The 20,840-nt window shown below is 48.9% G+C and overlaps 9 protein-coding genes and 2 pseudogenes across 10 annotated transcripts in view; 5 read left to right on the top strand and 6 right to left on the bottom strand.

Annotated features, from left to right (window-relative positions):
- Positions 1-63: 63 nt before the first annotated feature.
- Positions 64-2,967, bottom strand: CNA00370 (hexose transport-related protein, putative). The gene is made up of 10 exons (XM_024656141.1): positions 2,908-2,967; positions 2,691-2,837; positions 2,006-2,379; positions 1,863-1,942; positions 1,523-1,800; positions 1,152-1,464; positions 1,029-1,101; positions 591-974; positions 418-532; positions 64-357 (listed from the first exon to the last, which is right to left on the bottom strand). The coding sequence occupies exons 3-10, from the start codon at positions 2,237-2,239 to the stop codon at positions 212-214; spliced, it is 1,623 nt and encodes a 540-aa protein (XP_024511817.1). The 5' UTR covers positions 2,240-2,379; positions 2,691-2,837; positions 2,908-2,967; the 3' UTR covers positions 64-211.
- On the top strand, positions 2,808-4,733 carry CNA00380 (hypothetical protein). The gene is made up of 7 exons (XM_024656142.1): positions 2,808-2,958; positions 3,024-3,479; positions 3,555-3,614; positions 3,675-3,814; positions 3,876-4,151; positions 4,212-4,372; positions 4,457-4,733. Exons 2-7 carry the CDS (start codon positions 3,292-3,294, stop codon positions 4,607-4,609), a joined length of 978 nt encoding a protein of 325 aa, XP_024511818.1. The 5' UTR covers positions 2,808-2,958; positions 3,024-3,291; the 3' UTR covers positions 4,610-4,733.
- CNA00390 (conserved hypothetical protein) lies at positions 4,655-6,083 on the bottom strand. The gene is made up of 6 exons (XM_024656143.1): positions 5,753-6,083; positions 5,587-5,699; positions 5,440-5,531; positions 5,307-5,383; positions 5,139-5,257; positions 4,655-5,085 (listed from the first exon to the last, which is right to left on the bottom strand). Exons 1-6 carry the CDS (start codon positions 5,895-5,897, stop codon positions 4,726-4,728), a joined length of 906 nt encoding a protein of 301 aa, XP_024511819.1. The 5' UTR covers positions 5,898-6,083; the 3' UTR covers positions 4,655-4,725.
- A 238-nt stretch (positions 6,084-6,321) lies between these two features.
- Positions 6,322-12,882, bottom strand: CNA00400 (histone deacetylation-related protein, putative). Its single transcript, XM_024656144.1, has 8 exons — positions 12,563-12,882; positions 12,355-12,499; positions 12,226-12,299; positions 11,974-12,137; positions 11,445-11,826; positions 9,556-11,382; positions 7,470-9,506; positions 6,322-7,415 (listed from the first exon to the last, which is right to left on the bottom strand). The coding sequence occupies exons 5-8, from the start codon at positions 11,577-11,579 to the stop codon at positions 6,423-6,425; spliced, it is 4,992 nt and encodes a 1,663-aa protein (XP_024511820.1). The 5' UTR covers positions 11,580-11,826; positions 11,974-12,137; positions 12,226-12,299; positions 12,355-12,499; positions 12,563-12,882; the 3' UTR covers positions 6,322-6,422.
- Positions 12,172-12,965, top strand: CNA00410 (expressed protein). Its single transcript, XM_024656145.1, has 4 exons — positions 12,172-12,307; positions 12,369-12,510; positions 12,609-12,842; positions 12,907-12,965. The coding sequence occupies exons 1-3, from the start codon at positions 12,269-12,271 to the stop codon at positions 12,710-12,712; spliced, it is 285 nt and encodes a 94-aa protein (XP_024512086.1). The 5' UTR covers positions 12,172-12,268; the 3' UTR covers positions 12,713-12,842; positions 12,907-12,965.
- Positions 12,966-13,060: 95 nt separating this feature from the next.
- Positions 13,061-14,675, top strand: CNA00420 (expressed protein). The gene is made up of 6 exons (XM_567079.2): positions 13,061-13,275; positions 13,348-13,588; positions 13,646-13,733; positions 13,799-13,855; positions 13,906-14,440; positions 14,532-14,675. The coding sequence occupies exons 1-5, from the start codon at positions 13,222-13,224 to the stop codon at positions 13,994-13,996; spliced, it is 531 nt and encodes a 176-aa protein (XP_567079.1). The 5' UTR covers positions 13,061-13,221; the 3' UTR covers positions 13,997-14,440; positions 14,532-14,675.
- On the bottom strand, positions 14,025-15,184 carry CNA00430 (conserved hypothetical protein). Its single transcript, XM_566472.2, has 3 exons — positions 14,736-15,184; positions 14,595-14,664; positions 14,025-14,513 (listed from the first exon to the last, which is right to left on the bottom strand). The coding sequence occupies exons 1-3, from the start codon at positions 15,048-15,050 to the stop codon at positions 14,182-14,184; spliced, it is 717 nt and encodes a 238-aa protein (XP_566472.1). The 5' UTR covers positions 15,051-15,184; the 3' UTR covers positions 14,025-14,181.
- Positions 15,185-15,390: 206 nt separating this feature from the next.
- Positions 15,391-16,801, top strand: CNA00450 (annotated as a pseudogene). The gene is made up of 3 exons: positions 15,391-16,156; positions 16,211-16,376; positions 16,433-16,801.
- CNA00440 lies at positions 15,403-16,257 on the bottom strand (annotated as a pseudogene).
- Positions 16,802-16,994: 193 nt separating the features above from the next.
- Positions 16,995-19,291, top strand: CNA00460 (expressed protein). The gene is made up of 3 exons (XM_566474.1): positions 16,995-17,139; positions 17,198-17,681; positions 17,736-19,291. The coding sequence occupies exons 1-3, from the start codon at positions 17,111-17,113 to the stop codon at positions 19,245-19,247; spliced, it is 2,025 nt and encodes a 674-aa protein (XP_566474.1). The 5' UTR covers positions 16,995-17,110; the 3' UTR covers positions 19,248-19,291.
- Positions 19,292-19,559: 268 nt separating this feature from the next.
- Positions 19,560-20,840, bottom strand: part of CNA00470 (fructose-bisphosphatase, putative) — a 1,597-nt gene continuing 316 nt past the window's right edge. Inside the window, exons 2-5 of the mRNA XM_566475.1 lie at positions 20,558-20,778; positions 20,420-20,504; positions 20,227-20,367; positions 19,560-20,170 (exon numbers count right to left, since the gene is read on the bottom strand). Coding sequence (XP_566475.1) covers positions 19,712-20,170; positions 20,227-20,367; positions 20,420-20,504; positions 20,558-20,778 — 906 coding nt within the window. The 3' untranslated portion in view covers positions 19,560-19,711. The remainder of the gene's footprint in view (positions 20,171-20,226; positions 20,368-20,419; positions 20,505-20,557; positions 20,779-20,840) is intronic.

The following is a 20,840-nucleotide window of genomic DNA, read 5'->3' on the forward strand; positions in this document are numbered from 1 at the left end:
ACCGAATTACTTTTGCGGTTTGCGGTGTTTTCTTCGTTCATCACATATTATTGCATCTAACAGAAGACTCGTACAGTAGCCCCTTTATTATGATTCGTATACAATTGCCAGTACCCTGAGGACCCGCCAGCTCTATAGCAAAACAACTTTGTACACCGCCATGTTCTCCAGTACACGATCAAACATTCTGCCTACGAACAGTTTTGCCCACTCAAAGCTGTTCTAGACGACCCTCCGCCTTCACCAGAGTGGCCTTTTTCAGCGCCTCTTTTGGAGGCCACTTGGCATCAAAGACCGAATTGAGTTCCTCGAGTGTTCGACCACGAGTTTCGACACCCAAGATGAACCAAACGGCCGCTTCAAAGGCATGTCAGCTTTTCAAACGCATGGCAGGGAACGGCGGTAATTAGAACTTACCATATACTAAGTTAAGCGCCACAAAGACCAGGTAATACTTCCATCCAATTGCTTCAAGAGCGATAGCTGTAACATAAGTGTTGTACAGATTGGCACAATTGCTCATGATCACATGCTGTCGCAGTAAATTCATTAGCACTGATGGTCGAACAGCTTTTTCGTATTGGACTCACCACTCCCATTCCCTTTGCTCTGGTATGGTTAGCCAACACCTCTGCACAGTATGTGGCTGTCAGGGGAGTGTACACAAAGCTATAGGCACATCCAAACAAGAAGATAAACGCCACACCAGCATTGCTCATGGGCGCATCCACATTATCGGCTCCGCCCTCGAACTGGCTCGAAAAGCCTGTCACAGCAGCAAACAAGCAGGCAAGTACGATGGATCCCACCCAAAGCTTAGTACGGCGGCCAATCATGTCGTTGGTGGCCGAGCCAAAAACGGCGCCGGTACAAGAAACAATCGAGTTGGCGAACGTCAGGAGGAGACGACGGTCGGTGGATGTGATGCCGAGTTTGGTGTACATTGAGGGGAGGTAGTACGTAAGGACAGAGTTCTGAATCGTAGTGGTTAATAGCTGTTGGGACGTGTAGATTAGGCCCAGACTTACACCGGAGAGCTGTGCGAAGAAGGACATGCACGCCATCATAAGAAACCTCCATCGCTGGTTATGAGTATCGACACTACAAGCTGATCAGTGCCCGTATTATTCTACAAAGTTGCCCATACTCACAGATCATAATAGTTCCACCAAGATTGTGCTTTTTTTACTTGAATACCCTCTTCAAACTCTCTCAATTCCATCTGGACTACAGGATGATTGATATCACCGCCTCCATGATATTTCGCTAAGATCTCCGCCGCCTGGTCTGTTTTGCCTCTAGCAGTGAGCCAACGTGGTGACTCGGGGACGAAAGCGAGACCCGCAAGGATACATGTTGGAGGGATTAGCTGAAGGCCAAGGGGAAGACGGAAAGCTAGCTCGCCGCTAGATTTGTTGGAAGCGTAAGCCACACCAGTGGAGAGAATGGAACCAGCGTAGAAGACTGCATAGATTATCAGCTCGTCGTTCTTTAATCCCTAGAAGAAAGGCGGGTGCTTTACAAGTGTTATAGAAGCCAACGATTCGAGCCCTCCATTGAGGGGGAGCAAGCTCAAGGGCATAAGTAGGTGCTGAGCTAGTACCGATAGAGATACCAAATCCCAGCAAGAATCGACCACCGAGCAAATAAGAATCATTCTTTGCAGCAGTGAGGATGATGGCGGCCGCCATAATGATGATAGCGCCTGAACCCATACCTGCCCGTCTGCCAAAGTGGTCACAGATAGGTCCTGTGAAAAGGGAACCGATCATATTACCGATAGTATAGATCATGAATATGCTAGAGTAATAGGACTGATGAGCAAAAAACGATTTGAGCAAGGCTCAGGTGGAGACACTTACATTCCAGTGGAGCTGCCCAGTTCTTCGTGATGGAAGTACTCAGAGTACTGTGACATGGCATTGATAGAACTGAAGATAGACTGTACCATCACCCATTGGTATCAGCCCCTTCCTCTGCATGAGATTCCTCCACGTTAACTTACCCCATCAAAGCCAGAAGCAGTGGCATTCAATGCAGCCACAAGTAAGATCCCATAGAGCTGGAAACTAGTTTTCGACCACGGATTAAGAGGAGAAGCAGAGATGGTCTCATAGAACGTTGCCTCTCCCTGTTTCTGAGTGGTTTCGAGCTCGACATGAACCTCCTTCTTGTCGAATGATGAGTGAGAGCCTACCGGCTCGAGGCTATGAACGGCAGGAGCGGTCTTGTCCTCCATTGCGAATGAGCTCAACTGCTTGTTGGAATGATAGATAGCTGGTGTTAGAGAATGGTGGATAATCTTCTATTACCTGGTGGGGGGAAGCTCGTCGCGTAAAAGTCTCTCTATTTGTACATCTTTTCTCATCTGGTCATAAGCTATTCGTCCCTTGGTCAGTTTGTGAGTCTTCCCCCACTCTCCCCCACTCCATAATCTATCCCACGATAAGGCACATGATATCCTGAGATTATTTGGCTTTTCGGGCTTCAGAGTTTTCGGCGCTGGTGGGAATAGGCTTCTTCCAGAAGAGAGAAGTCAGGTGCAGGTGACTTTCCGCCATCTTACGCGGTAGACGGCAGTTCATTACTCAATCGGTCATGGCTGGCAGAAGAAGTACTGGGCGCTTTATTTGCTTACTCCTCCACAAAAAAAAACAACTTTATTAACAGACTTTCTTAAACCCACTTACGGTTTCTAACGGTCTAACGGTCTGTATGCAAGGTGGGGGAGCAGTATAAAGAGAGTGGGGGAGAAGTAATTATGTAAACTTTGTGTAGTTCATGATAACAAGTCTCCTGATGATTGAAAATGACGGTTGACGGAAGAAAGATACCAGCTGCGGTATGGGGTAAGCAGTATAGCTATAAGCTTATCTCCCAAATGACGGCTTCTGGGGCTCCACCTACCTTTCTCTCTTATCTCATAATTGCTTGTTTCTTAGAGCGCTGTGATGAGTCGTGAGCATTTCTAGCCTGCTCCCCACCCTGGGCATTTACACGGATAACCAGTTGATGCCGTTCAGAGTATAGCCGACCGATGTCGGCCTCGTCCCGGAGGAATACATCGTCAAGCACATGACAATCCAACGGCGAAATGGTTTTTAGATCTCCCCCACTTTCATCTGATTGACCAAGTGGGTCAGAGTGGGGGATATTGTTATTATCCGGTCCATATAATAATATCAGGTCGAACTCTCAGCGACTTTGTTATTCAATACACCACCAATTTTCACCTTTCTCCTCTTGAAACGCATAGCCAACTTTCCATCTTTACGATCAGCGATAACAACAATGACTAGGCCGGCTTTTCTCAACGACCTCGAGCGTGACGGTTATGTCGTAGTTCCGGGCATTGTTCCAGAGTCAAGTTGCGATGAGTTTATCAGCGAAGCTTGGGAATGGCTGGAGAGCTTCCCCTATGGATTCAAGAGAGATGACAGGTCTACTTGGACCACCGAACACTTACCTTATAGCACAACGTAAGTTGCTCCCGCAGATGGGCACGTTATTGTCCAGAGGTGCGTCGTGCTGATGATTCTTCTTTCTGTCCCAAGTGGAGGCTTGTACAACAGATATTCTGTCAACCACGAAGCTTTCGTGTGGAAGATTCGAACGTAAGTGAAGCTCCATAAGTGCAAAGGTAAAGCCCTGTGATCCTCACGGTAGTAATGTAGGGACCCTGGTATTAGGAAGATCTTCGAGCAGATCTGGGATACAGATGATTTGATCGTATCTTTTGACGGCATGAACGCCTCCCTACCTATTAATGACCAAACGGGCCGCACGGACATAAAGCCCACTGCACCGTGGCCTCGTCAGTCAACTTCCCCTCTTTCATGACCTCATCCACTTGATTGACTTCGATATCACGTTAGATATTGACCAGAACCCACGAAACGTCAACCGTTTCGAGCTATACCAAGGTATCGCAAACCTCGCTGCTAATGGGCCTTCTGATGGAGGACTGTGCGTACTTAAAGGGTCACACAAGATTCATCAAGAGTACTTTGACTCGATGGGGGGCTTCAAGCCTGACCAAGATGTGGGGGTATTGGAGAATGGTTATAACTACAAGCTAGAGGACACCGAGTGGTATAAGAACAAGGGGTGTGAAGAGGTGAAGATTTGTGCTGGTAAGGGCGATCTCATTTGTGAGTATTGACTTTTGGGCGGTTCACTTGATTCTTCGCTTACTTCTCGCTTCTTGTAAGTATGGGATTCGCGGACCATTCACTGGAATGCTTCCCCCATAGGAGATCAAACCCGCTTTGTAACCTATGTATGCTATTGCCCTCGTAACTCGATGTCTCCAGCCGAGCTTGCCAAGAAGGTGGAAGTATTTAAAGGGCGTAAGGGCACTACCCATTTCCCTGTGAGCTTCTTTCTCATCATTTTCGGTTTTGCCGCTTCTGTTAGATTAGAATAGATGAACTGACGTCTGCCATGTCTCCCGCAGTACTTGAATCGTATTCCAGTCGAGCGTCCAGGTTACTACAACGCTCTTCCCCGTCGACCTGATGGTACGCTTGATCCTGCCAACAGGACAAGGCCCAGGAAGGAACCAGAAGAAACTCCTGCCGTCCTCAATGCTGTTGGCATTCGAGCCTGATCACAGCAAGTATGTTATTATTCACAAAATACTGTAATGCGTCTAGTTGTAGTATGGATATAGGTACAACAGAAGTTGTGGAGCTATGTATTGTCTAGTTAAATCATGACGTTACTCTATGCAGTCTTGATCCTGTTTCCTCCCGCCCCTCCATTCTTATCAAACGCTTCCACCCATTTGACTACTTCTTTCCATCCACTCACTCGCACGACACCTTCGGGTAACCATCCTTTTTGAATCTTCTCGTTTCTTAGTTTCTCACTCTCGCCCAATAATCCCTTTTCCTTCTTGGCGACATAGGTCATTTTCTCGATGGGAAGGGTCGATTCAGGGGAGCGGACGACAGCGTTCCAGGGGTAAGCGCCGAAAAGGAGGACTTTGGTAGCGTGAGGGTGGGTGTAGCATGAGGTAGCAATGTCGTAGGCGTTCTCCGCAGAATCGTCAATGAGAAACAACGATGAAGTATTGTGGATGATCTGAATTGATGCCAAATCAGTACCGCTATGACAATGAGGGGGGTTATACTCACTTCAGCTTTACTGCGCTTCTTGTGAGAAACGATAGCCTTTCGAGCTGCGTGGCCTTCATGTTCCTCCTTGGTGGGTTCAAGATCTTGAAAGGCACCAGTAAAGTGGATCTCGTCAAAAACTTGGGACGATCAGCACAACTTGCTGTTGACAGATGAGTATATACTCACTATCAGGGAGATACTCCATGATCCATTCTTCAGTCCCTTCTCTCTGACTCTCGGATCTAGCTGTGATGATAATAAGACTAAAACAAAGGTCAGTATTGTTCCAGTGATTGTCACTTTTCCATGCTCAACATACCAGTAGCCCATATCCTTAAGCTTTTGAAGGGCTTCTTTAGCACCTGGTACAGGCGGAGCGCGCATGTAAAGTCCGTTCTGATAGAGTTTTGACTGCATACGGAATATCAGTTCGAATGATTTTGTTGATATCTCAGAAGCTACTGACCACCATGCTCACTGTCTCCTCAGGGTTCCCCCAACCACGATTCATCCAATAGAGGTAATTCTCAAAGTCGTCAAGGGTCAAAGGTGGGTCAAGCCCGAAGAGTTCATTGTGCACTGGGGATTCGGCGTGAGGACTTTCAGTATCAACCGATCGAAATTGAACTCACTGCGAACGATTGTAGCGTTTGTCTGGCAGAGGACATCATCCATATCGACTGCGATCCTACCCTTGCCAATGCTGCTCTTCCCAACAGGAGTGGCCATCCCATCTGCAGTGATGACCTGTGTTTCTTGGTCGGCTGTGGTGGACATTTTGCTATTGTCGATGTATGTTGAATTGCTTTCAAAAAGGTCTTTGATTTATTCACTTTATACAGTCAGTCTTCCAGAGGATTAAGTGTTGTTTGCTCCTTAGACGGCTGGTCTTCGCTACTGATTTGGGCGATGATGATTCGCTTCTACAAAGGTTGATGCTGGGATAACAACTGTCGGTGATTTGTGTACAAACAGAAAAGTAACCCAGAAAGACTCCGAGGCATTTCGGCTCCTGCATATCGCTGATTGGAGCAGTCAATGTCCGAATTCCATGATGCGAACTGCCGTTAGCCGGAAAACAGGGACAAGGTTATTTTGTTCTTCTTTGCTCATCGCAGATTTCAGATTGCACGTTTATTACTGCTCCATCTTTCTTCTATAGCCTCGACTCTCATTCTATGCTCTAAAGTACCCATATACCCTATACATAGCTAGATACACTGCTAGCAATACTATACTTGTTATATAGAACTAGACTTCATCGCTGCACTTTTTCCCTTCATTTCTCTTGCTACCTCAATTTTATCTCTCCTGATCACCGTTCCTATCATCTGCCACTCCATCGCCAGTCCCTCCTTGCGCCCCTCCTTCATGCTCCATATTTCTTAGCGGTGGTAACGTCGCAGACTGAAACCCTTCCGTCTTCTCATATTTTCTCTCGTCCCACTCTCTTTGACTGCCATCATGTGCTTGCGGCTGCTGCTGATGAAACTGCTCTCGATCGTGACCATGTGGTGTCAATGGACCAATATGGCCATGTGCAAGAGGTGACCGATCATATGTCGCAGGCTGGGAACGAATAGGAGGGAGGGTCTCAAACCTAGTCGTACTGCTGGTGCAGATATGACCCGGTGGGGGGTGAGACTCCCATGATCCACGATGAGCCAATGTCGGCGCAGGCACAGCAGGCGCATGTCCATAGATAGGAGAAGCTTCAGGACGAGTACCGTTCCAAGCATTTGGCGAGTGAGACATGTGAGGCAACGAAGGGGATTGAGAAGCGTGAGCCGAATGGCGTTCATCATGTCGCTGCTCGTAAGACGGGTAACCCGCGGGGATGTCAGACGCTGCAGGCAGCGAACGCGGGGAAGGTCCCGTCACGACATCCAGTTCGCGTTCGTCGATAGTCACATCTGAGGCGGTATCTATAGAATCCGGCACAACCCCAATTTCACCCTGTTCACCTGCTTCCGTCGGAGGCTCATCATTCAAAAGAGCAGATATGCGCATACCGCCCGCCCTAAAGATGGGCCTCACAGGACTGTTACTCCCTTGAGCAGACTTTGGTGCGGATTGAGCGATATGAGAGGCATGCGAAGCCGGAGTAGGCGTGCTGACAGGGTTAGAAGAAGGAAACATACCCAAGCGCGGCTCGTAGCGATCTTGACTAGACATAAATGAAGGGAAGGCGTCGTATATTGTACGTCCACCGCTTTGGCGAGGCTTGTTGTACATTTCTGGACGAGCTTGTACAGGCGCATCAATTTGTTGGTGAGCTTGCGACTCAAGTGGTGTCTATTGACATTAGCGCTTTCCCGCACGAATACGAACGCATGATCATCTACTCACAGATGTCTGCACCTTCGTTTCTTCAACAACTCCCGTCGTCCCAGTAACACCTTCCAAAGCTTCCAATTCCGTCCTATGACCTTCCAAAAAATTCCCCACCTGCCTTTCGGACTTGCCCTTCAATTGCGCTGCAATCAACTTGGCATCCATCCCATGCAACACGACAAGTTCCTTAACTTTTCGCCTCTCCTCCACAGACCAGTAAGAATTGGTGGCAGATCTTCGTGCGGGTTTCTCCTTCTCCGGTGCTCCAGCAACGGTGATGGCAGGAGGAGCGTTGGGATCGACAATGGGACCCGGTTCACCAGCGATCTTGCGTCGTTTACCAGCACGCCGGACGGGTGGGAGCAATTCAGCTTGAGCGGCAGAGGTTGCAACATCTGCGAGAGAGGCGAGAGCAGCGGCAGCGAGTTCCGTTGTGTTGGTCAAAGAAGGGTGCTCAGGAACTTCAGTCGCGGGTGTTAAGGCAGTTGTGTCAGGTTGAGCCGGAGGGTTCTGAGTTGGTGTAGAAAGTTCGGGAATTGAGCTGACTCGGGGTCGTTTGGCAGTCTTGACAGTCATACGCATCTTGGCTTTAGTGCTAGAAACTGAAGGAACTTCGCTACCGGCCCTTGACGTTGATGCCGAATCCATGTGACCTTCTTCTTCCTCCTCATTCTGCGGAGTTGGCGTTTGAGGCACTGCAACCGATTGCGATACTCTTTTTTTCCTACCGGGTCCTCCGCCTTCCCCTCTTCCTCGCTTACCGCCAGCTGGAAGCACCACCGACTGTTCTCTACCTTTAGCAGGCGTGGCAACAGCCGCATCATCTTTGGACACTGTTGGCTTTGCCCTCGTCAAATCTTGCATCAACGCCGAGCTCTTCGCACCCTTTTTCAATGCCAATTTCCTCTTTCCACCACCTCGCTTATGCGCCAACATGCCCTTGTAATCCATCTCTTTCTTGGTTCTGTAGTAATAAAGCACACATTCACCAGCTGTCTTGTTAGGAATTCCATCGGCAATTCTTCCAAACTGCTTTGGGTACGCCAAGTAACGTTTGACGAAGATAGCTCGTTCTTCCGATGTCCATATAGGTTCGGCGACACCAATATTGTCATAGAAAGAAAGGGGATCTGTTACGAGGTCATTATCGTTGTCGTATTGCAAATTCCTCTCCTGGCCAACAATCATATCGGGGATAACAGCGGCAGTTTTTGAAGCTCTGAGATTCGGATCCTTGAGAGCATTGTCGGCAAGCCCAGCCAAGATTTCTTCGAACTCGGCATCGGTAGCAACGATATCACCGCCCAAGCCACGACGACGGTTTGAACGAGAGTTGAAAATTTCCTCAACAGCAGGGGTGGTTGGGGCAACAGCACCAGGCGTGACGACGGGGTGTATTGCACCGGGCATAGCGTAAAGTTCAGGAGGAGGAGGTCCGCGTTCCTTCATGAGCTCGTCGAGGAATGAACAATGGTCCTTCCATTTTTTGTTGATGGAAAGATAGCTGTCCTTGAGCCGTGTGATAGTATTTTTCGTCTTGACCTTTTCATGCGCGACAACAAATCTGACAAATTTGGCTCGGATAGCTTCTTCACGCTTCAAAGGACGGGTAAACTCCTTCAACATCCGCTCTCGCCCTTCATCATCCATGACCGTAACCCTTGAAGACTCCTCCGGGGCCGCAGCCATGTTCCATGCAAGAATGGGGAACTCTTGCAAGTGGACATGCCTTGCCTGCGCCGCCTTGACACTTGCGATAAGGTTCAACTCCCGGGCCTTTTCAGCTCCCAATTCATCTTGCTCCTCGCCGTCCTCAAGCACAAGTGTGTCAATTTCAGAGACGGCAGTTCTAAGTTCGACATCATTCTCAACGTCGGTAGATTGGCCAGAAAGCATGGAGTCTTTACGAGGAAAGGATTCTTTGCGATTTAAAGGAATGTTTGGAGGGAGTTTGACAGATCGTCGTTCGGCAATAGTAGAGTGAGGAGAGAGCTGGGGAACCGTGTCGGTTTGCTTGCCTGAAAATGGTTCGGTGGGTTCCGGAACAGCACCCTTTCAAAGATATTAGACAAAAGCTAGATCTGCCAGGACATAAACTTACGTTGTTCGCCATATTGGCATCGACAGACTCTATAACTTTCTCTGCTTTTGGAAGTGAAGGAGATGTTAGTTGAGATGGAGCGACGGCATCAAGAATCGGTGAAGTTTGCCTTTCGACAGAAACTTCAGACCCATTTTCAAGAGGGGGCGGGCCGAGAGGCGAAGCAGGATCCATAGAGACATCTTTTGTGTCATGACTAGTCATGATAATATCCGTTGTGATAGTCTCTTGAAGCATGCCGTTTGCCTGCGCATCGACTGTTTCGATCACAGGACTTTTCATTGTAACATCGTTCAATGTATCGGCCGTAGGTTGGACAGGTAATGCGGAATACCCAGTCTCCGTTGTCGTATCACGCACTGGATTAATGGCAGGGTGTTCAACAGGACTAGCTTCTTTTTCTTCCTTCACCGGGGTGCTATCAGGCATCCCATCGTCGGCGTCAGGTAGTGATGGGGGTGGAGGAACAGAAGGCGTAGCTGGATGATCTGTCCGTTCAGGATCCCTTTTTAGCTCCTCAATTCGCTTATCAGACGTGATAGCCGCTTCCGATAACCTCAATTCACCGTCCTCAACCGGCACATGCGTAGGCTGCTTTGACCGTTGCACAGGAGAAATAGGACGAATAGGATCGCGTGGAGGGTTAGATGGACTTCGCCGTGGCCTTACTTGACGACTTTCTTCAGTTCTTTTGTTCGACCAAGAGCTCAAAGCAGGACTAGGTCGTCTCCTGTCTAAATCCCTATCAACTCTGCCTCTATCCCTTTCTCGTAACCACTCCCTTTCCCTCTCCCTTTCGCGCTCCCAATGCTCTCTATCTCGATCTCTAGGTGGAGTCCACGCGCGTCGACGTTCTTCAGGGTAATTCCATGAGGGATTACGAGCCGTTTGTACAGGAGATACCACTTCGCCTTCCTCTAAATCTTGCGATTCCGGAGCAGGTTTCGGTTCGATCTCCGTGTTGACTGGCGGTAAACTTGGTACTATTGAGCCTGGAGGTAAGCTCTGAGGCCTTTCCACATCTCTTGTGCGTCTGGAGTCGATGGGACTATTCGAGCCCCTCGCAGAATTAGGGGCATTTGGTATGTAGGTAGTAGTAGGGGAAAACTTGGAGATGGTTGGAGAGGGTTGCGCGGAGAGGGATTGTGCAGCGGCAAGATTAAGACTTGGTAAACCGTTGGGTCCGGAGGTACGTCGAGGCCCAGATTCTCTGTCCCTATCATTCCACATCGGAGCGCCTTGAGACTTGGGCCCTGGAGGTATCCGGGAAGGATATGGAGAGGCCAGTGGTTGAGCTGTCACTGACCTCGGACCTCGAGGAGCCGAAGGAGGGGATCTCGGCCTTTCGGAAGGATATGAATGGGGCATGGATGATGTTATCGGCCGAGGAGGTCCACGAGGTGATGGTTCGTAGCGGTCCCGGTCATCTCGTCGGTCTCCAATCCAGCGCCGATCTTCTCGACCCCAGCCCTCCCTATCTGGCCCGCGGGACGGTACAGAAGAAAACCCGCCAGGTCTTCGAGGTGGCTGATTATCCAAATCTCCCGCAATACTGGTTCCCGACCGCCATCCGGGATCCAAAGCAAGACGATCACGAACGTCGTAAGATCTATCCCTGTCTCTTTCCCAATCACGTTCACGGTCTCGAGCACGTTCACGATCTCTATCTCGTTCCCAGTCACGATCGTACGATCTTCGAGGTGGCGAAGGGCTAAAACTACGTGGCCGAGAACCAATGCTTGGGCCGGATTGGTAAGGACGGACGGGTTGACGAGGCGGTAGTCTACTGGACCACGGTGGTATCGGATAAGGTCGTGTTGTTGCACTCTGCAGAGCGTGCGGTATGTCAGGAACCAACGGGATTACTAACGAGGAAAAGTAACACGCACATATCCTTCTCTGTCTCTATCCCGTTCAAAATCATCCCGTCTCGATGGGCCCGACCTGGGGGACCGGCCAGTCGTGCCTACGAGCGGCTTTGCTGGATACGGTGCTGGTCTAGAAGGACCAGCGTCGGGGTACATGGCTTCTGCCCTTGTTTAGTGATGTGGCGACAAAGGCAGACGTCGCACTTTTGGGGAAATTCGAGTGTGTATAGGGGCTGTTCTCGGTTTTCTTCTTACTTCATACCGTACAGAAGTATAGCGCGATGCAGATATCCGTGGTGGATGGAAGGGTTCCGCCGCCGATAGATGGATGTCGAATCGAGAAAAGGTGAAAAGTATTACTGAACACCATGCGTGAACCGACAGGTTAAGATCCCAAATAAATCTAATGAATGAGAATGTCGAATTAGAAACGCGGTGGCGATTTTGTAATGCGCGTTGTTTTCCACTACAACTTCCTTGACTTGCGGCTTGCTGGGTGGAAGTGCCACAGCTAAACGCGTCTACGGATAATAGCGGAGATTTGACTCACATTGCTTTTGTTACGTAATTTAATGGGGGCTCGATCTTTTGTTTGGCTCCTGGCCTCCCGCTTCATTTGTGGTCTACGACGTCATCGTTGTTCACTCCCCCATCATCATGTTGTCCTCCAGCGACGATGGAGTATAACGCCCGGAAAAGTATATAAGTAGGTAGCTAGCGCATGCAGAAAAATAAATCAATTGTCCTTGCCACTTGCTCTTTGAACAGGCCATCCTAATAATAGCGACAGCTTCAAACTTACTGAATTAATTATTCTACTACTGTAATCACTCAAAAGACACAAGATGACGAACCTTTTTGAAGGCCTTTACCACACTGTCCAGGTAAGACGACCATCTTCACATTATTATCTTTGTGATGATGACTCACCTGATAGCTTTCCAGGGCATTTTCCAAAGCATCTTCGCTGTTTTCCAGTCATTCTTCAACGTGGTGTATGCTTTTGTGCACGGCGTAGTGTCCCTGGTGTGGAATGTCTTGGAAAGCATAGCCGAGTTTGTGGGAGCTTCGGTACACTTTGTGATCTGTGAGTATAAGCTCTTCCTCAGCCTCTATTTGCGGAAGCTCCTCCCACCTACTCAATTTCTTATTGAAAATGGGTCGCTGACCGTCCTCGTCTTCTAGCCAACATACTGATTATAGGACTAATCGCGCTTGGCGTGGTTCTTTACAACGATCGTAACAAGAGAGGCACATTGGGTAACGATTTGAAGAAGAAAGCACAATAGCCGGAGATGCAACGACGGTGTTATGGGCGAGAAGGATATTTAGGTGCAGGGGGAAGCGTGTAGATTAGTCGAGGATGTTGAGCAACCGATAGCGACGGGTAGAAACTTGTAGTTTTAGTAGGTATTTGAGGTATGTATATACAAAAAAACTATTGGCTTTTGGATTAAGGTCGCTAACGCCCTTCCTTGGGAAGGGAATGGAAGGGATAAACGATAAATATGCAGTGCCGTTCCTCTCGTCGTCATCATTCACCGATCCACTGCATCCATCCGGACCGTTCTATCTCAGGCACAATCAGCGCCGATTACCGATGTATGCCACTGTTGTTGAGAACAAACATTGTCGCGAGGTCGGTCGATTGTAAACATCAAGCCATTCAGTCTTATTTCTCAAGCAGAAACGTACAATTGCCACAGAGGCCGCGCACACTCCCCACCACTACAAGGGTCTTGCCTTTATACGGGTCTTGTCACACTCGCCCCGAACCTGATAGACAGGCGATGTCCACATGCCTCCGGTGGTCTCCTCTGTCGTTTGGTTTGCCCAAAATGCTCAGTACATTGTATGTCTCGGCTTTTTCCTGCATATTAACCATATAGTTGTACATCTCACTGACTCTGCCTTCCAACAATAGATAGCATTCGTCCTAGGAGCAACCACATTAGTCTTCTCATGCCTGGCGTACTTGATACTGCGTTGGGTAATATTGCCTAACCCTTTCTTGGGCTTATTCTCTCCAAAATCACACCCTAAAAGAAAACCCACAAAGGCAAAGGGCAAAACAACAAACTTAAAAAAGACGACATCCCGAAGTAAGGTTACCCGTAACAGTTCCCCTGGGCTGGTGGACAGCGCATTTACCATGATGGGGACCGGTAGGGTTGATTTCATTACTACCACATTTGGTAATGCTAGCTGACAAAATCATCCAGGCCTGCTTATTTGTTCAATCGCTTCAGCTGTTATATGTGCATATTCCTTGACTTCTCAGGGATGCGAGGCTCTGAGACATTTTGGACTGTAAGCCTTCAATAAATGTTTCTTACATCTCCTTGACAACAGTCATATCTGATCAACGTTTGCAGGATTGAGTGGTTGCCTTGGAAGACTGGTTTAAGATGCTACCGTTCACGGTGGGACTGGTGAGGCACAATTTACGTTCGCTCAACCGTTCAGCTTATCGCATATCTAGGGTGGGGGAGTTCTTGGGAGAGCTGCTCCTAACGCTGCTGCACAAGTCTGAATATGGGACTGCAGCAATCAAAACGATTGAAAACATGTAGCCCCTGTACAAACCGCTTTTTGCTCAATCATAAAATACATTCTTTTTTCTCTTTCAAATATCCCCAAAAAAAACAATATATCCCTATTTCGCTTGCAGACAACTCCTAGTCAAGCACAACAATTAAGATGATACAGCTGCAGCCGAGCAATAACTTAACAGATGTTGGTCTTCCATTTGCTCCTTTTACTCCTTCTCCTTCTCAACATACTCCCATTGTCCCAGCTTCCCGTTCCAACAAGGATCGGCTCCTTCCGCCGGAGGCCTCTCCAAATCCTCCTTTTTCAAATAGCCCTTCCTCACTTTCCGCTTTGCTTCAGTCGATACACCCAATGCTTCATCTCTCTCCTTTAGCAGCTGACGATCGACCTGGGAGTCGTCTGTGTAAGCCATCATGAGCTGGGGAGGACCGAGGGGTAGGTCAGGGTGAAGGTCGAATTGCCAGGTATGCGTGGTTTTGCCGTACATGCGATGAAGCTCGAGCATGGCGGGGCGTTCAGCAATGTCGCTGACAGCGTCTGTTGGTACAATGTTAGTAAATGATTACTTCAAACGTTGTTAAAATAGAGCGACAAAAGTAAGGATAGAGCGGGACATACTAGGAACGAGTGATTTGGTCCCCAGCATGAGCATGCCAGAGTCGACTTCATATCTATGGGAATGCCAGTACTGTGGAAAGCGAAAAAACTCATCAGCACTCAAAGCGCTTCCTTCATTAGTTCACACATCAAAGACTATACCTTCTTCTCATCCGTTGGTAGTGCGATAAACGCATCTTCAGGAATCAGGTACTCGATTCCGATAAGCCTCGCGTCGGGCTGGTCGCTGTCATAGATTACACACTGGTGTAAATCATGTCTGAGATGTGTGCAAAAGTGATGTGCCTTCACTCCTCGCTTGGTATCATGGGCGTAGATGTGTAAGCCACAAAGATGCTGGTGGATTCGGTTGATAGGCTGAAAGCTCATCTGAGCTGCACCCATAGCATTGTACATAGAGGAATTGTAGAAATTCTGTTCAGCTTGAACGATGGGGTCGTCGGCGGAGCGCGGCATTGTGGCGTTTAGATTGATGCGTGAGCGGGATATTCAGTGATATGAATCGAGTTGAGACAAGAGGCGAAAGTACTGCATACACCTACATACTTGTTGCTGACTATACCTGATATATGTGTGATGATGCTATATGATGGCATAGTCGGAGCTTGATACGAAGAGTCAGGATGGTACCGACGGCCGAAGTCAAAGTGGAGGTGCGGAGAAAGAGGTGCCACACCGCCACTCGCCGCACACCCTGCTGTATCTCCTAATTCCGGCGCTAATTACGTATGTTTTACTCTTTACGTACTCTTTCCGTGAAATATATTACATAACTGTGTTTGTTTATCTTCCCATCCCACCCGCCCCCGCCCCGCGCTCACGACAATGGAGTCTGCTCAAACTTCCTCAGCGTCAGCCACGAACCCTGCTGCTGCCAACTCCATCGCGTCTCTTTTGTATCATGACGGCCCTGCCCACGAAGCAGACAACCATGGGTTGATTGACTATCTCCAATCGCACGGCGACTATGCCAATGACATCAACCACTACCATGCGCAGCCATCCCACGGCCACAGCCAACGTAGCCCGTCTCCTCCTAATCCGTCCATCCCTATCCCTTCCAGTCTTAATCGTTTGGCGAACACAGCTCTTGCCCATTACGTTCCGCCTGCCCTCCCTCCATTGCCTGGAGCCATCGACCAAGCTGCTGTAGCTGCGGCCGTTGACTATGGAGACCGGGGTGAGATGGGTGGGAAGAGGAGAAAGCTCCCTCACCAACGTGCCGGCTGGGCTGACATGGAGAATTCTCAAAGTAAAAAGAGACGCACTCGCAAGTCTGAAGATGCCCCTCATCTCGTTGGTTCCAATGCTGGTAGATCTGCCTCTCCTGCCGGGTCCCAAAGGGCTAGTGCCGGCGTCCAGGGTGAAGTCCAGATTCCTGCAGGCCAGGATCTGAGCTCTCTCACTGAGTTGAGCAGGATGGCTCTTGAAGGCGTTACCGGAGAGACTCTCCAGGCCCAGGAAGTTCAGGAACCTAAGCCTCAACAGGGCACACATGAGATTGACCCAACTTTGGCCTCCGTTCACGAGCCTAGGCCAGCTCCTCCTCCTGAGCCTCCAATGTAAGTCCAGAACTAGTCAACCTTATCACATCGATGAAGCTCACGAAGCTACAGCAGCAATGAAAAGCTTTCTCGAGCCGAGCAGAACAAGCGCGCTCAGCAAGCTTTCCGACGAAGGCGTGAAGAACACATGAAGAGGCTTGAGGCCGAGTCGGCTCATTTGCAGGTCGTCCTCAAGCAATGCCAGGAAAAAGACATCATTATCAAGGACCTTGTTCTCGTAAGTTGATTAGCTATAAGTCATCGAACGCATTGTCTTACAGCCTCAATGCACAGGGCCAGCAAACCGACAGGATTCGAATTGCCGCCCTCGAATCCCTCATTAAACACCTTGCCCCTCATGTCAACATCCCTCTTCTTACCCCGGAGGGCGAGCTTAACATTCCCGAAGACCCTATTGCCACTTCTGGTCACTCTGGGGACGATTCCGTAGTTGAAGTTGGCGAGATGAGAAGTGACCCTGAGCTTGAGAGGGCCTTTGATGTTCTTGAGAGGCAGAGTAGGGAGGTTGCAAAGGTGAACTTCAAATTGTAATTGACATTGATATAACATCATTGCGAGAGTTATGTATAGCCTAAAAAAGATATCGTAGTTTCAGTCGACAGTACGAAATGTAATACCATCCAATGCGGAAAGTACCCGTTTGTCACGATGTGCATGTATCCATCGATGAGGATATAGTTGTACGAAGATATATGGATGGTAGGAACAAGCCCGAAGTGAACAACAAACAAATAAAAGCAACCACCTCCACATCATCGCTTACCCGCTTACTTCACTCGCGTAGGGCTAAATACCTTCCGTCGTTCATGACGGTGACGAAAGTTGTGTGGTCCGAGACGTAACATTGTTTTATAACCGTTTACAATTCACTATCGCCATTCTTTTCGCCATTGAAGACCAACTTGTCTATCGCCTACAATTGCAATCTCCATCATCAAGGTCTGACAAAAGATGGAAACGGCTCCGCTCACTCTCAAGGTGTTCGTGGAGGTTCTGTTGATATGATTAAGTGCCCTTTGTGCTGACATGGGTTTTAAGCTTACATATATCCCCCTTGACTCTCATTCCAACATCAAACCCCGATGCATCAGCTTCCATCCCACCTATTCCTCTCCCGCCGCCTCCGCCTCCCGCAGGATTCAACTTTTCGCCCACGCCCAACTACCCACCACCCTTCGGCTCGATCCCGTTAGGTTCCAAACTCGACCTTAGAGTAGGCCTCGAGAATGTCCATCGGCAGCGGTATGGCGTGCATGGAGTAAGGATGATGGTGGAGGTCCAATCTGCGTCAGGTCGAGTGCGATTGGGTGAGGCCATACATGGTCAAATATCCGACACTTCCAGCGAACAACCGCTTCAAGAAGGGCAGGAAAGTCAGTTACCAGAACTCAAGTTTGGCGAAATGGTTGAACTGGGGGTGGAGAGTGAGATGAAGGACCTAGGTTTGGGTGTCGTGATTGTGAGCGTAGCTTGGGAGACACTGGATGGGCGAAAGACATTTCAAAGGTTCTTCAAGTTCAACGTAGGTTGGTTTGTCGGGATGAACTGGATGCATAAACTGACTATATATCGATAGATTATAACACCTCTGGGAATCAAGACTCGGGTTCAGATACCCTCCCATCCTAATTCAACACTTTCGCTTTCTCTGCGCGAACAGACTTACCTCGAAGTGTTCATGCAGAACACATCCCTCGAAAGTATGCTCATATCTGGGATATCGCTGGAACCAGTAGAAGGATTGAAGGTGAACAAAATAGGAGGCTCGGAGATGGACGGCGAGGAACTGATAGTAGGGGGCACGAGGCAGTATCTGTTTGTGGTTGATTCGTCTCCATCAAATGACGACGAAGGTGCGAAACAAGGCAAGTCTATATTCCCACCAACATATCCTGCGGGCGCAGTGCTCCCTCTTGGAAGACTATTGGTTGAATGGATTTCGGGTCCTTATCATACCCCTGGTAAACTCCTTACTTCTATGCTCAATCGTCGTGCCCCTGCTCCCCGGCTTCCTTCAATCACTCAACCTCATCCCACACCCACCCGAACACTGAGTGCAGCCCCGCCCACTCCCAGCAAAGGGCCAACAGCTCTTGACACTGGCTCTGGGACACTCGCCACACCTCGGCGAGGGCTTAGCCCCAATCCCGATTCAATACCTTCCCCGCGACACCGTCCGCTACCATCTCCTTCACCAAAGTGGGCATTCGATTTGACTTTAAATGGTTCGCGAAAAGTCCCTTTGCAGTCTGAGTGGTATCTCACACTCAATCTTGCGGTGCGATCGGCAGCCCCTATCCAGGATTCCTCAGAAGAACAAGCAGTGCCTACACTACCACGATTAGGTATACAGTACTTAACACCAGTCGAACCGCCTCTTGTAGATGGTGCGCAATCGGAAACAGACCACAGTAGACAGTCACAGCAAGGCAATCCTCAGATGATGCTCTCTCCACCCTCCCGCACTTCCACTCCCGCTTCACCGGCATTATCCTCCGCCGGCCGCCCATTGTCGCCATTCACAACCACTTCAACGGCATCAACATCAATCGCTGGTATCTCCGGAATAAGCAGATCTACCACTCCTTTGAGAGCAGAGTTGAAATCTGCAGTGGGCAGCATGATTGGGCCGAACCCTTTTACGAGCGCTTTTTTCAAAAAGATACAGACCGCCCCTGATGACGACCAGGAGGAGAAGGAATCTAGGGCGTCTTTTCCCCCTATAGCCAGTGTCGTACCCAACCCCGATTACAAACCTTCCGCATCTCTAGATAAAAGCGCAGGCCCTGTGCAAATTTACCACATCGGATCTTCGCTCATCTTCCCCGATTTCCCGCCTCTTACTCCCAAATTTGAGAATCTTGGGCTACAACCACTGTCTGCTGGTGGATCAGAAAAGAAAGAGAGGGAAAGCGAAAAAGTAGCAAAGAAGTATTGGGAGACGAGTGTGCAGTGGCAATGGAAATTTGTTGGATTTGAAGAGGGACTCGGAGTACTGGGAGGCGCGAGAGTTCTGATTTCTGAAGGTGAAGATGAAGGCGTAATTGGACGGGAGTGGGAGTGTTTGGGGGATGTCACGGTGTCGTGACTGCGTGTATTGACATATACTCATTCCAACTATGCCCGATGTGCATTTTTTATTACCAGCCTATGCAATCATCGAAACCGCTGGAGCTCTTTTATTTATCAGTGCAATTAAGGAGTATGTCCGGCATGAGAACTGGGCGTTGAAATCTGATCCAAGGTACGAGGAGTCCGCGCGGCTGCCTTCGTTTGCTCCTTTATCGCAATTCTGTAACCCTCGGTTCTCGAGTTCTCCCCCTTTTGTTTCGATACGCATGGCGTTCGGCCACCCTGTCGCAATTGTAAAAGTTGTTTTGCAAACGGTACAGCACATTTAAGCAACTACAGCTAGAGAAAATGCATGAAGTTGACCAATTACAACTCCATTCCAACTACTTACTTTTTCCTATGCTCTATTCTCGCGTGAACCTCCATCGCACACGTTACGGCAAATCATCTATAACAGCCAAAAGGTATACTTTTCACATCTTACCACTTCCTAGAGTCGTCCTTGTAATTGACATAGAACTTCTTCAAGTCCTCGACATCCTCCTTACTGCCCAAGAAGACTGGGCATCGACCGTGAATAGACGTGGGGACAATGTCGAGAATACGTTGAGAACCGGTAGTGGCAACACCACCAGCCTGTTCAGTGAGGAAAGACATGGGGAAGGCTTCGTAAAGCATTCTCAGTTTACCATCCTTGCTCTTCTTGTCATCAGGGTACCCAAAGATACCGCCGTACAATAACGTTCGGTGAACATCGGCAACCATGGAACCAATGTACCTCGCAGAGTAAGGCTTGCCGTTCTCGGGATACTTGATGCTGTTAAGGTAGTCGTTGGTAGGGGGGTAGAAGTGCAAAGAGTTTCCTTCGTTGAAGGAGTAGATCTTGCCTCGAGAGGGGATCTTGATAGCAGGGTGGGTGAGGATAAATTCTCCGAGGGACTATTGAGGAAATGTCAGCAACAACCCCCCAGGTCGAAAACTATAGATTTACTGACCTCATCGAGGGTGAAACCGTCGACGCCGTTGCCGGTGGACAAGACAAGGTTACATGAAGAACCGTACATGGTATAACCAGCAGCAACCATTTCCCTACCGGGACGAAGAACGTCCTCAACGGTACCCCTAGAGCCCTCTTGCTGCAGTAGGTTTTAGCATTTCATTGCTTGTTAAGAAAGGGAAATTACGCACCACCTTGTAGACGCCGAAAATGGTACCGACATTAACACCAGCGTCAATGTTGCTAGAGCCGTCAAGAGGGTCAAAGACGACACAGCTAAATAAAAAGTCAATAACGGCTCATAATCTAGCGAACAGGATTAGACTCACTAGGTTCCCTTGATTCCACTAACAATGATAGCTTCGTCAACCTCCTCACTAACCATGACGGAGCACTTTCCACTGGCGCTCAAAGCATTGACCATGATGTCATTTGAAAGCACATCCAGCTTCTTCTGATCCTCACCCTGGACGTTGGAAGCACCGGCAAGACCAACGAGGTTGATCAGACGAGCTTTTCGAACATTAGAAGCGATGTATTTGGAAGTAACCTGTAGTGGGGTTTAAACGGGACATTTAAACGAGACATTGACGTCAAGGAAAAAAATGAGAC

Source organism: Cryptococcus neoformans, chromosome 1 (genome assembly GCF_000091045.1).
Source record: "Cryptococcus neoformans var. neoformans JEC21 chromosome 1, complete sequence".
Lineage (NCBI taxonomy): Eukaryota > Fungi > Basidiomycota > Tremellomycetes > Tremellales > Cryptococcaceae > Cryptococcus > Cryptococcus deneoformans.

Coding starts and splice junctions, on each gene's coding strand:
- CNA00370 (XM_024656141.1), bottom strand. CDS start 2,239: ATGGAGGACAAGACCGCTCCTGCCGTTCATAGCCTCGAGCCGGTAGGC. Junction 1,943..2,005: donor CTGCTTCTGGCTTTGATGGG/GTAAGTTAACGT, acceptor GTGATGGTACAG/TCTATCTTCAGTTCTATCAA. Junction 1,465..1,522: donor CGTTGGCTTCTATAACACTT/GTAAAGCACCCG, acceptor TAATCTATGCAG/TCTTCTACGCTGGTTCCATT.
- CNA00380 (XM_024656142.1), top strand. CDS start 3,292: ATGACTAGGCCGGCTTTTCTCAACGACCTCGAGCGTGACGGTTATGTC. Junction 3,615..3,674: donor TTCGTGTGGAAGATTCGAAC/GTAAGTGAAGCT, acceptor GTAGTAATGTAG/GGACCCTGGTATTAGGAAGA. Junction 4,152..4,211: donor TGGTAAGGGCGATCTCATTT/GTGAGTATTGAC, acceptor GCTTCTTGTAAG/TATGGGATTCGCGGACCATT.
- CNA00390 (XM_024656143.1), bottom strand. CDS start 5,897: ATGTCCACCACAGCCGACCAAGAAACACAGGTCATCACTGCAGATGGG. Junction 5,384..5,439: donor CTTAAGGATATGGGCTACTG/GTATGTTGAGCA, acceptor CCTTTGTTTTAG/TCTTATTATCATCACAGCTA. Junction 5,086..5,138: donor AGAAGCGCAGTAAAGCTGAA/GTGAGTATAACC, acceptor GCATCAATTCAG/ATCATCCACAATACTTCATC.
- CNA00400 (XM_024656144.1), bottom strand. CDS start 11,579: ATGTACCCCGACGCTGGTCCTTCTAGACCAGCACCGTATCCAGCAAAG. Junction 11,383..11,444: donor ATAGAGACAGAGAAGGATAT/GTGCGTGTTACT, acceptor CACGCTCTGCAG/AGTGCAACAACACGACCTTA. Junction 7,416..7,469: donor AAACGAAGGTGCAGACATCT/GTGAGTAGATGA, acceptor TAATGTCAATAG/ACACCACTTGAGTCGCAAGC.
- CNA00410 (XM_024656145.1), top strand. CDS start 12,269: ATGACGAACCTTTTTGAAGGCCTTTACCACACTGTCCAG. Junction 12,308..12,368: donor GCCTTTACCACACTGTCCAG/GTAAGACGACCA, acceptor ATAGCTTTCCAG/GGCATTTTCCAAAGCATCTT. Junction 12,511..12,608: donor TTCGGTACACTTTGTGATCT/GTGAGTATAAGC, acceptor CTCGTCTTCTAG/CCAACATACTGATTATAGGA.
- CNA00420 (XM_567079.2), top strand. CDS start 13,222: ATGCCTCCGGTGGTCTCCTCTGTCGTTTGGTTTGCCCAAAATGCTCAG. Junction 13,276..13,347: donor CCCAAAATGCTCAGTACATT/GTATGTCTCGGC, acceptor TTCCAACAATAG/ATAGCATTCGTCCTAGGAGC. Junction 13,734..13,798: donor GCTCTGAGACATTTTGGACT/GTAAGCCTTCAA, acceptor CAACGTTTGCAG/GATTGAGTGGTTGCCTTGGA.
- CNA00430 (XM_566472.2), bottom strand. CDS start 15,050: ATGCCGCGCTCCGCCGACGACCCCATCGTTCAAGCTGAACAGAATTTC. Junction 14,665..14,735: donor TACCAACGGATGAGAAGAAG/GTATAGTCTTTG, acceptor CGCTTTCCACAG/TACTGGCATTCCCATAGATA. Junction 14,514..14,594: donor GACCAAATCACTCGTTCCTA/GTATGTCCCGCT, acceptor TTGTACCAACAG/ACGCTGTCAGCGACATTGCT.
- CNA00460 (XM_566474.1), top strand. CDS start 17,111: ATGGAAACGGCTCCGCTCACTCTCAAGGT. Junction 17,140..17,197: donor GCTCCGCTCACTCTCAAGGT/GTTCGTGGAGGT, acceptor ATGGGTTTTAAG/CTTACATATATCCCCCTTGA. Junction 17,682..17,735: donor AAAGGTTCTTCAAGTTCAAC/GTAGGTTGGTTT, acceptor ATATATCGATAG/ATTATAACACCTCTGGGAAT.